The 12,493-nt window shown below is 38.9% G+C and overlaps 1 protein-coding gene across 1 annotated transcript in view; it reads left to right on the top strand.

The window, feature by feature from the left end:
* Window positions 1–12,493, top strand: part of MED27 (mediator complex subunit 27) — an 82,592-nt gene that overhangs the window by 53,572 nt on the left and 16,527 nt on the right. Inside the window, 1 exon segment of the mRNA NM_001245331.2 lies at window positions 2,234–2,327. Coding sequence (NP_001232260.1) covers window positions 2,234–2,327 — 94 coding nt within the window.

Raw genomic sequence — 12,493 nt, 5'->3', positions numbered from 1 at the left:
GTGGTGCTCCTGACAGAACTGCCAGAATAAAACAGCACATTTCCTGCAGCACGTGGTTTTCATTTTCCTCCTGTCAACTGATCTATGAAAAGTGGTACAAAATTAACAGGCAACCAAGCCCAAAAAGTCATAGTAACTCACCTTTAAGTGCTTTCAGAAGGTGGTTAATGCAAATCAGGAGATTTCTGGTTTGCTGTATGTGTGATTTCATTTAAAGGGAAGATTCTACAGCCCTGTGAATTCCCTGTTCTGTCTTACAGTGCTCATGTAGTACAAGGTGACAGTTGGGTTTGAGTCAGATTTTAAGCCTCATGGTCAAGACAATTTTACATTTAAAAATAATGTCATCTAAGAAAGACTTTGAAGAATTGATTACCTCCAGGCAGCATGCATCCCATTTTCAAAGTATGAGTGTACATGTCCACTGGGATTTTCAGAAGGACGTAAGCAGATTAAGTGCCCACGTCCAACTGTTGTTCACATGATTTAAAATTGCTTCAATTTTCCTTCCTTAATGCATTGACTATGCCAGTGTATTGTTTTCCACAACTTCTTATTTGGTTTAACTTATTGGCTTCAGCTTGGCAAATTGGAAAACTTAAGCTATGCAAAAATCTGCATCACAACATGTTCAGAACCACAGAATCTCTCCTTGCCCGTACCACGGCCAGTCATCCCTGGATCCCACATGCAAGAGATTAATTTATTTGCAGGAGTAATGGCATTTATGAAGCAATATAAGCTCTCCTGCTGTATGGCACCAGTCTGGGATTCAGCAGTGTTTGAAATGAGTTGGGTTGGTGCTGTCCATGTGTAGTTGGTTCCTCTTATTTCCCAGTGGTGAGGAAGTTCTTGGCTTCTGGATGTTTTTGGCTTTTCTTATCAGCAGCAAGTGTTAATGAGTCATTGCAGTGAATGGGGGAACTTTGTTCTGCACAATGACAAGTGTGGATTAAGGCTTTTGTGCAAAGTTGTCATAACCCATTTCATTCTTTGGTTACTTTTAAAAGCTGACTTTACCAGCTGAAGGGGTGTAGCTTTCCTGATTTGATTTTATTTTTTGTGATTGTTTTAATCCTTTGCAAAGAAGCAATTGGAGCATAGCACCTCACTGATGTTCAGGAGGTTTTAGCACTAACATTAGAAATTAGCTACTTTGAAGAGCAGCAATTCAACAATTTTTTTGCCTTTGTTTAAGCAGATTAAAGGGAAATAATTAGATTTTTTTTTTTTTGAGTTTTACTGTTAATCTAACTCAGGCAACCAATTTTTCCAAAGTCCTTTTTTTTCAAAGCATGCATGTGGTTTAGCATGGAAACAGTTTTATTTACGAATTCATTTATGAATCTGGTTGAGTTGCAGAGTTTGTAAATGGGGATAGATCAGTGCACAGGTGATACACACTGTCCTGGGAACTCTGCTAAAGCAAATATTTGGATTTTAATGTGTCCAGAGGAGTGGCTGAAGTGGCATGTCCATGGCTTGGGGTGATGTGTCCTGGGAAACAAGGTCTCTGTAAGGCTCTTTTAGTGTTAATGGAGGTCATCTCTTAATTTGATCCCAGGGAGCAGGACAGCTGTGTGCCAGCTCACCTTGGCCTTCAGAAACAGAGATTACACCCAGCAAAAAGGATGTTGTTTTACCTTTGTGTTTGATTGCTCCAGAGAAACATCTGGAATTTACCAGCCAATTTCAGACTCACCAGTGCATGAAATAAATTGGAAAGATCCAGGGGGAAAAAAACACCCCTAAGAATCATCCAAAGACTTTGATAAAACCTGTATCTGTTAAGTTTATCAAAGAGAGAGTAAGGACATGACAGCCTGTGAATTCCTACACTGGAAGAGTAATGGTAATCATGTGTCCTTCAACCCTCATGAGGAGAAAGTATAGAAATACAATGCAGGAGTTTGCAGCTGACAGATTTGGACTAAAATTTAAGTGAGTGCATGTTTTTAAGGGCAGAGTAATTGATTTTCAAAACAACTTGCAGAGAACTTTGGTTTGTTTCCTCTTATCAATAACTTTTTGAATTATTGCTTGCAAGTGGTTTTGAAAAATACGCAGGTATCAGAGAGAAATTGATTCAGGAAAGACCCATGAACAGGGTTAAAAAGGATAAATTTTAAAATTATAATTCCTATAAAGGATAAATTTTTTTTAAAGCATAGTTTTTATAATCTGTGTGAGAGAGAGCCCCTGTGTTAATGCTGCTGTTTGGTTTGGTTGGTAGATACGTGGATGATGTGATCAGTCGGATTGATAGGATGTTCCCTGAAATGTCCATCCAGCTCTCCCGGCCAAATGGAACCTCTGCAATGCTTCTGGTAAGCTGAAACATTTAATCTCTTGAGTTGATTGTCTTCACAGGCTGAATTACTGTCCCAAAAATGCAGGTTATTAAAGATGTTTTTTTTCCCAGAAACATATCATTCTTCATTTGCCACAGCAATGCAGCATCTTTCTTGCTCTTAGGCAAATAAGTGATAAAAATAATTTCCCTTTTAAACAGAAGATCTATTGCTTTATTGTTAAATGTGATTGTAGAAATATGAGCACAAAACTTAAATATTCACTGTGGGTTTTGGCAGACTTGGCAACGAGTGAATCTTAATCATGATAATTAAGAAGGAAGAGAATGTTGTGAAGAAGAAAAGAAGAAGGAAACCAATATGATTTAAATTTGTTCGCATTGCTCTTGGGTCAGTGAATTTCTGTTATATGATGAAGTTAAGAATTTGCCTTTGAAGTAAATGAGCAGTAAAGGCTGGATTTGAGATAAACAAGTCCAATACATTTGACTTATTTCTGCCTGACCAAGCAAGACTTGATTGCAGAGGAAGCTATTGTTCACATCCATTTTTACAGGCAGCTGTTGTGCTTACAGCAGAAGAAGTCTTCAGAGCTCTAAGACGTTAAGTGGGAGTCCATGGTGTGGCAGCTGGATGCTGATTTCCTTCTAGGGAAAGGCAGAAGTCACATATTTTGCCAAATTTTAAATAAAACTAGAAAATACACACGTACATAAATGAAGAACTGTGGCCAGTTCAGTCTTTTGCATCTCACATTTCTCGTGGAAATTTCCCTATAGCAACTCTTGCTGTGATTATTTTTAATGTTTAAGTATTTTAATTGTATTTAGTTTTAATTAATCAACTGTCTAACATCTCATTATTAACTTTCTTTGAACAGCCACAAATTCACAAGAGATTAACTGAGTCAGAGGTTAAAATACACAGCTGGCATTAAAACATTTAATCTGCAATTGTTGGATTCATCAAGTGGAAAAATATATTCCAGAAAATAATGGAATTCATCAGTGCAGTCTTAAGAACTTATAAGTCTTAAAAGTTTTTACATTTCCTCTTAAGCTGACTTTGTGTTTTATCTGTTTTTCTGTTAAAAAATGTCTGGTTTTGCTTCCCTACTTTGAAACGCTTTCCATTCTCTTGGAGCCTTTCTTTGCATACTGAAGTACCTTCCACTTTCGGTGGCTTTTTGAGGTGGTGTGGAAATAGATGATGTTTTTCAAGACTCAGGCATCATTAGGAAATGACTTCCAAGGAACAAGGTTGGGTGGTGACTAAAGGAAGTACCTTTCACCAGCAGCAGTAACAGAGTGAATTCCATGTGGCGGTTGCTCTCTAAATCAAGATCCCAGCCCCATGTTGAACCAGTGGTGTGCATATTTTCCTTGGATCAGAGATCAAAAAGATTGTTTTTAAAGTATTTTTGTGTGTGATTGTGTGATGGGTTTATCATTTTTGCTTTTAGCCAGGTTTTCCCTCTTCCCCATCTGTCTCAGTTGATGTTGCCAATATGGCACTTTCCATCTGGCCCTGACTGCTACAAAAGCTTTTGCTGTTTTCAGCCACAGATCCTTCAGTGAAAAAGGTGCTGAGGGATGGGCAGTGTGAAGAGCACCTCCCCCAGAAGGAGGGAGGTTTCTTCAGCACTTGTGATTTCTCACTCTGAACTTAGCCCAAGTTACATCTGGAGCTGCTCCCCTGCAGCAGTGTGGTTTACCTCAGTGCCAAAGGCTCCACATAACGTTCATTTTATCAAAATATTTCACAGCCAAACTGTTTGCCCAGAGTTAATTAACTAACTGTATAATCTCAATCCTTGGACTGTTCATAGCACACCTGGTGTCTTGGGAAGGTCCTTGATGCAAAGGTCTAATTTTTATAGGATCTTTAAATACAATCATTCCATCTACCAGAGAAAACCTGTGTATTCACCTTCAAAGGCACTGGTAAGCACTATACATATCTTAAAAACGTGTAAATGATTGGAGGGAGATGGGCAAGAAGGGGAAAAGGGGGTCTGGGAGACTCTTTGAAACTCAAGAAACGTTGGGGCCTTTGCCAAACAAATTATTTTTAGGAAGAAGACCCAAGAGAGAAGAGAAAGTTTTAACTCTACAACTTCATGTGCACGTGGAAATCTGTTTATGTCCTTAGCTGTAGAGGTGGCACCTGCGCCACTAAGATACATCTGGTGGTGCAGGAAGATGTCTTTCTTTTCAAGAAGAACAAAGAGCTGCTGGAGGGCTCCTGTGGAGTGCACCCAGAGGATTTGGGGCTGGAGCAGCTCTCTGATGAGGTGACACTGCAGAGCTGGGCTGGGTTAGTCTGGAGAAGTGAAGGCTCAGAGGGGATCTCAGCAATCCATGTCAGTGTCTCCAAGAGGTGTCAAGTCAGTGCCAAACTCTCTTGAGTGGTGCCCAGTGACTGGAGAAGGAGTTACAGCCATAAACTAAAAGACACCATGAAAAGTTTCACTTCAGCGTGAGGAAGAGCCCTGAGATGAACTCCCTTGGTTAGGGCATGGTGCCAGTGATGCCAGGTTTGTGGGTTTGACCTCTTTGTGGGCCATTCACATAAGAGTTGTGTCACTGTAGGACACGTGGAAGCAGGAGGCGAGCCGCTGCTATTGCAAAGGTGAAAAAGTGGAAGTTTATTTTCTGACCCCAGCATTTATACTTTACCAAAGGTGACAGTGGATTGGAGGGTGAATGTGCCACCTCTCCAATGACATTGGAAAAACTACTAGTACATCAAGTTTCTCCTCCTCTATGGAGGAATGCAAAACAATAGATTGTTTATAGAAAGTTGTGTGAGAAAGTTCTCTACAAGAATGTAAAATCAGAAGGCTTTAGAAAATCTTAAGAATAAGGGCAACAGAGTTGGGCATGTGATCCTTGTGGGTCCCTTCCAACTCAGAACATTCTGTGATAAACTTCTTTCCATGGAGGGTGGCAGAGCTCTGGAAGAGGAGCCCAGGGAAGGCGTGGAGTCTCCTGCTCTGGATACATTCCTAACCCACCTGGGTGTGTGCTCCTGTGTCACCTGCTCCTGCTGACCCTGCCTTGGGCAGGGGGTTGCATGAGATGATCTCCAGAAGTCCCTTCCAATTCTGGAAGTCTGTAATAATTAGGAGCTGTGTGAGCCTGCTGGTCAGACTCTGCTGGTGAGTAACTCAGCTGGGCTCTCCCTGACCAGAAGCTGCAAAATCCTGTGAGAAAAATGAACTGCTGCCTCCAGACAATGAGGAGGTTTTTTAGGCTTTAGATTTATACACAGCAATTGTACCTCATTAGTCTGGATTTATGCTACACAGGCCAAACACATAAATAATTGAAACCTTTCAGAGCTGTGTGAGATCCTCAGCCGATTTTAAAAGCAGTTTATTGTGGCATTTCAAGGTGCTGTTTAATCCCAGTCTTCACCAGTGATTTTTCAATTAATCTTTTAATAGCATTATGTATAAAATAGACTAAACATAGAATTATATCAGCTCTAATAACTGTATAATGCAAAATTAATTTCTAGCAGCAGCACGGGGAACTGAGGATTCCTTAAGGTTTTTGTGAGATTTTGTTGGTGAAATGACAAGAATTTTAAATAGGTAAACCTTATCTTGTATATTAAGAAAACATTAGCTAATTTTTAATGAATGAAAATACCTACATTTTTTCCTTGAATGATTAGTCATATTCCTAGATAAATTATTTTTCCGACTATAATAATCAAATTATTTTGTGATTGTTTCACATACCTTGTTTCTGTTATCAAAATTCATAATATTTTTTACATGAAACATATCCTCTGTAGAATTTACTCATTAATAACAGAAAGATTTTAGAAGGCAGTAAACTTCAACCCTACTTTTCCAGCTGAGAAATAGGAGTTCCTGACCATCATGCACCTAGACAGTCCTACTTAGGGAAGAAGCTTATTTTCTTATCAATGTCTGGGAACTACTTTGTCTTTAAATTCTTTTTATCCTCAATATTTGTAAAGAAGTACTACAGAATTTACAATTGCTGGGTAAATATTTTTGCAGATAATGGAATTGTTTTCTGTAATTTGTGTTTCTAAAGCATAATGATATGTATAAGTAACTTCCAACCCAAATAACTGAATTGTTTCTGCCAAACTCAGGTCAGGAATCATGATTTTTTTTTTTTTTCTTTCCAGGTTATCTTACAAATTTTTGCTTTTAAATTGATTTTTATAAATTTATAATGCTGCCTAGATTTTTAATAGATCTGTCATATAAAAATATGAAGCAAGTTTTTATAGAGTTTTATTCAGTCTCCTTAAAACCAGACACATTTGCATTTGAACTTTCAGATCTTGTTCCCGGCATTTGCAGCAGTCTGATTGTGTGGCAGTGGGTTGTATTAATTGCAAATAGGCCAGACATCTGTTCCCTGAATCTGAATAATTCCTTGTGTCTCGTTGGTTATTAGTGTTTTACATAAAACCATTATTATTTTTGTTGGGAAAATGTATGCTGAAATTTATTATTTGCCCATTAAGAAAGGCACCAGACTGATTTCTGTGCATGAGACCCTGATGCTGGAGAACTGGGAGGAGTGAGGGGAGGAATTTGCAAAGTGATTCGAAATCGGTATTGATGTTGTATTGATTGGAAACCATTCAGTGCTGTTATTTCCAAAATAATTTCCTATTTGCAGAGTGCTTTGCAGTGTAAACCTTCCTTCTTCCCTGTTGGGTGGTTTATTAGGAAAGCAGTGCTCAGCAGGCAGGGGATAAAAGCAGGCAGGTTCATGGAGGGGATGTGGCTCTGGTGGTCCTGTTTGGTGGCTTGGGCAGCTGATTTTTAAGCCTGTAGGATGAATATTCATTTAGGGATTTACTGTCTTGGAAACAGCAGCTTGGTTTTGGTGTTTAAGGGAACCCTTGGGATGGTGTTTAAGGAATCACTCCTGAGCTCACAGTGGGACTGGTGACTGCAGTGGCTTCACAGTTTGTGCCTTAAGATGGAGAACCAGCATTTAAAAAGCATTAAAATCAGCATTTAAAGGGCATTAAGTCAGTGTTTGAGGTGACATGGGCAGGGGAAGGATGTCTTAAATTAACAAAGGCATGTAAACTGGAAAGTGTTCTCTGCTAGTCTGATGAAGAATGAGGAAGATGTGGAAGAGTCCTTCCCATTGGGAAAAGGGAACAAGAATAGAAAAAAGTAGAGAAAGACTTGTGAGAAATGTCCTCAGCTTTGCTCCCTCCACAGGATTACTGTGCCCAAAGCTCTCAGGTGTGTATTGATATTCCCATAGATTTACATTGTGGAAGATCAGACATCATTTTCATCCTTGTGAAATTCCTGGTATGCTTTAATTGAAAAAGGAAAAAAGAGACAAAATCCATTTCATCTTCTGTAATAATGCTGGACTGGTGTGAGTGTTCCCTAAGTGTGACTGGCCCCTGGCAAAATCTGTCCTTGAACCTTTGAACAATATTCCTGTGCCAATTTTTTTGCCTTATTAAGAGAATAGGGAATGTTAGTGAGGGAGAAGAGCCAGCTCATCCTTCATATGGTGGAAGCATTTAAAGTCCCTCATTTATGTTGACTTTTTATCAGGCACTATTGCAATTAGGTTAGACTAATGAAAGGTAAATTCCATCCCTTGCCTAAAAAAAGAAATCCTTGTAAAAAACCTAATTAGTATGTTTGTTTATTTAGAGTCTAATGGCTTAATTGCATCTTATCTTGCTATTTACAAATAGGCATCATTAAAGAATAATGAGCATGTGAGAGAAAACGCAGCCATACCAACAGCAGATGAGACATAAAAAATGAGAGGAAAAAAACCTAGTTCAAGTCTGTGTTGGGTTTTTTTTTTTAAACTTTATTTCTAATGCAAAACCTTTTTTTTTTCCACATATATAAATACAATTCCTATGCATTGTACTGATTAGTAAGAAGGATCTGTGAGTGGGAGGCTGAGCTTATGGCTGGTTCCATGGCAAGGAGCAGGTGTCTGGCCTTTTGCTGGAAGTCTGTAGCTTGGTTACATCTCTGGTTGGATGTTGCCTTATTTCTGAGGTGAATAAAAACCACACACACACACTTGTGCTCCTTTTTATAGAAGCGGGGAGGTGCCCATGTTAACTGAAAATAATGTTTTCTTTCTTTTAGCTCTGCATTGCAGAGCATCTGCAGCTCAAATCAGCAGCAAATTCCCTGGAATGCTGAGGGGAAATCTGTAGCTTTGGGAATTTTTCATTTCAAAAAGTATGGGAGCTTGGTGTTGTCAGCATACATTTTCCTGATACCAAACTTAAATAAATTTTAAGAAAGAACATTTGTTAATATGTTGTTTAAATGGTTCATAAAAGGGCTTTTCACTTGATATTAGTTTCAGTGAGGAGGCAAAATTAAAGGGGGGGGATTTCAAACTGTTTCCTCCAGGCAGAGTTCTGGCATGCTAAATTAATTTTGATCCTTTTCATTTTGTAAACTCATGTGGACCCTGATTTTGACTTACTTGGAAAGATACTTTCTTCTTTTATAGTAGTTTTAATTGCTGTTAAATGGGGACTTTTTTTAGCAGTCTTACAAGAAATTATCTAAGTCATTCTCTGTGATTATTCTGTTTCCCCCCTCCCTTTCTTGGCATACTGTGTCTGTCAGATGCTCCTTGAGATTTATCTTGGTGATAGACAAAATATTTTTAAAACTGGGATATTTCAAGAAGATTTTTATTTTATATGTCTTTGTCAGAAAAGCTGCATAATATTGCAGATTTCAATCAGCTGCCTGTCCTACCTTCTTCTCGGGCTTGCCATTTTAGGAAGCAGGGGATTTATGAATAACTTAACTGTCTGAATTTAGTATACTTCAGTTAAAAGGAAGTTAGAAGTATGTTGTTATTACACAGCCCAAAACAGAAGCTACAGAAGTATTTAACTTGCAACTGTTCCATTTTCAGCTCACAGAACTGTGGGGCATATTTTTTCATTCATATTAATTGAATTTTAAAGTGACCTTGTACATGTATTGATTTGAATTAAAATTTTCTACATCAAGGACGAGTTGGCATATATCCTTCAGGCAAAATATTAAAAAGCCAAGTGCAGTCTTAACAGGATATCGACAGGAGAAGTTGAAATTTAATACGAACACTTGGCTTAGAAGGGAAATTGTTGCCATTTTGTCACAATTGGAAGGTATCTTTTCTGAACAAGGAAGGAAATTTCTCTTAGTTGGTACCTGTGGAAATGCAGGGACATTTCAGTGCCCATTAAATAGGGACCATTTGGGTGAGTCTGGACCTCCAGGAGAAATCTGCACTTTTGGAGCTTGGAGTAGAACTATCAAATTACTGGTTTTCCAAAGCCATCAGTGTTTTATTACCTCCTTTCAGGTGATCTGTAGGGACACAGTTGTATGACTTCAAGTAGCCAGGTTGAGCAGGGGCTGGAATAAAATGGTCTGCTGAAAAACAGGATCTGTAAAATACAGCAGAGTTGAACAAAAACATTAAGTCCTGGAAATAGTTATGAATCTTGATTACTAGAGGAAAAAAAATAAAGGCTATTGCATTTGCTGTGTACAGTGTGGAATGTGTTTCACCCTGAAAATAGCTGTGGAGCAGAGTTCTGGCTTGCACGTCTCACAGCATCCTCCAGTCTGGTGACAGGCTGTTGTTCATTCTTTGTACTACTACCCTCATTCTTTCAGTGCTCTTAAAACCATGAACTGTAATTTCTCTGAGCTACTCTTTTACAAAATTCCTGCTTCTGTCAGACTTAACTAATGATACAGTCCTACAGAAATCATCTCAATGTCTGGATCTCTCTTCTAGCCAGACTAAAATCTGCAGGAATCCCTTGTCAAAACAAGAGTGGTACAAAAGAGGGAAGTTTTTTATTTCCGTTCTAGAGCACTGTAAGAGCTAATTCAGACAACCCAGCACCAACCCAGCCAAAGTTTGGATTTCCTGGGTGCCCCCTGTAAATGGGGAGTGCAGCCGTAGGACCTTTCTCAGGGAGCTCACTGAGGTACCCAGCTAGAGCTGGGTTTCCACAGCTCCTTACACATGTGGCAGACAGGAATTTTGAATTTCTGTGGTCAGGCAAGTGGATGATCATGGTCCTGTCCTGGACATTGTGCAGGATGTGACATTTCAGTGCTGTATGGATTCTGGAAGTGGGGAATGAACCACTGGAAGTGTATAAAGTCAGATAACCTGGAAAAGGGCAGGGAGCTAATGCAGGAGCATTTGTGCAGGTAAATCATGTGGGGAGGAGGTTTGAGGCCAGCAGTGAGTTCATTCCAGCAAGCTGGAGTGCCACACACAGGATTTTTCACCGTATTATGTTCCACTGTTCACTCTGAGGATTTTCAGGAGCATCCCACACAGGCTTCAGATCAACCTCAGATTTATTTCTACCTGGCAGCAATGGGAGGTGCTGTGAATGCACAATGGAAAGAGGAAGAGGAAAGAAGGGAGCATCAGCTAAAGTGTGTGAAGGCTGTGGGATAGGAAATGTTACACAGAAAGCTAGGTCTGGGTGTTTGTAAGGCAGCCTTATCCTTCCATTAAGATTTCTTTTTCTTTAAAATGTCTTCTTTTCCTCCTTTTAATTTTATTATGTATGGTTGATGTCTAGTGTGAAGTTATAAATAAGAGTCCGTTCTCTCAGCAGACCAATATCCCACTGAAGTGCCAGTTTTAATAAGGCAGAAAAATAAACTAAAAACTGTTAACTCTTAATGTGCTGGCAACTTCTCTCAAAGTTTATTCATTTCCTCCTCTCAGCAATTACGACAAAACTGTGATTCCAGTGGATGATCAGCATCATAGCTTGGGCACCTCTGGGTAATGACTTTGCATTTCTGATTTAATTAATACAGTGCCAGGTGCTGAAATAACTCTGCCAATTTTCTGTATATGACCAACTAGATCTTGTTTAAGAGTACCCTGGCAAGATACTGCATTTAAACCAAAATTCACAGCACCTGTTAGCACAACATCGTGTTTCCATACTTGTTCATGGTTCTGGTGTGTGCATGGCTCAGGTCCTGATACAAGTTCCTGTCCTCCAGCCTTTCACAGTTTGTTCTTCAGAAATTACCCAATCTTCTGACCCACTTTTTTAGGTTCTTGCAGCATTATGCCTGGCAGCCTGTGTGCTTGATGGCTGTCATTGTCTTCCCTTCTTTTCCCCTGTCTTTTCTCTTGCTGTGAACTTGTCCTGTGTTGTTCTGACTTTTCTCTGCTGGAGTTCTCCCTGTCCTGTGCCAAAGGCTTGGCATCACTTCTGTCTGTTTGTGGCTCTGTCCTGCTCTGTACTGATTAAATCAGCTCAGGCTGGGGCTGCTGGTGTTGGAACAAGGTGATGGGCAGCAGTCATTAACAGAAGTTACAAAGGAATATCATCCAACAGATCAATAAAGGTGGATATTGACTGATTTCTTTAGGTGTGGATTTGTCTGCTGAGGTCAGCAGTAAAAACACATTTGTTTTAGTGGGTGGTAATCTGTACAGGATGAAATGTTGGAACACTGGCAGAAAATGAGCTGCTGCTGGTTGGAAAATATTGAAATGAACTAATTGTTTCTTTTTTATCTCAGTTTTATGCTTCTGTGGGTGAGGAAGAACTCTCTAATAATCTCTGCATAACAAAATACAAAGACAAGATTCTTGTTAGACACACATCTTAACTGTATTGAAGTACAACTTCATCTTTGAAATGTAAATTGATTTTTAGATTAAAATGCCTTCATTATTGCATTTTTGTCAATAATATAATTTAGGCTTGTTTCTGTTGTTATACTCTGATTGACCCTCTATATTTTCTATTATACTAGTTTTATTCTTTGCACTTTAACACTTTCACAGAAGGAAATGAAACCTTTGAAAATGTAACATTTTTACTTTAAGCTGTAGCTTCCTTTGAAATAATTTTACATTTTTATTGGACAGAAAATGTTTTCCATTAAACTCATGGTATGCTTTTACAAGCCAGCATTAGGAGAGTCCGATTCTTCTTTCAAATTGTTTTTCTCTAAGTGGACTTATATTGGAGAATATCAAATTCATCGAAAATAATCACATTTGCCCATTGTTTTTGACAAGTTATTGAGTTGTGGTGTTAATAAAATGGAGAGAATTGCTTGGCAGTGTCACGTCTGCACAAGGGAATTCTGTGAACTCATACATTTTCAGTTGCAA

Source organism: Taeniopygia guttata, chromosome 17, assembly GCF_048771995.1.
Source record: "Taeniopygia guttata chromosome 17, bTaeGut7.mat, whole genome shotgun sequence".
Taxonomy (NCBI): Eukaryota; Metazoa; Chordata; class Aves; order Passeriformes; family Estrildidae; genus Taeniopygia; species Taeniopygia guttata.
Note: the sequence above shows the minus strand (reverse complement) of the source record. Positions and strands in the feature narration are given on the sequence as shown.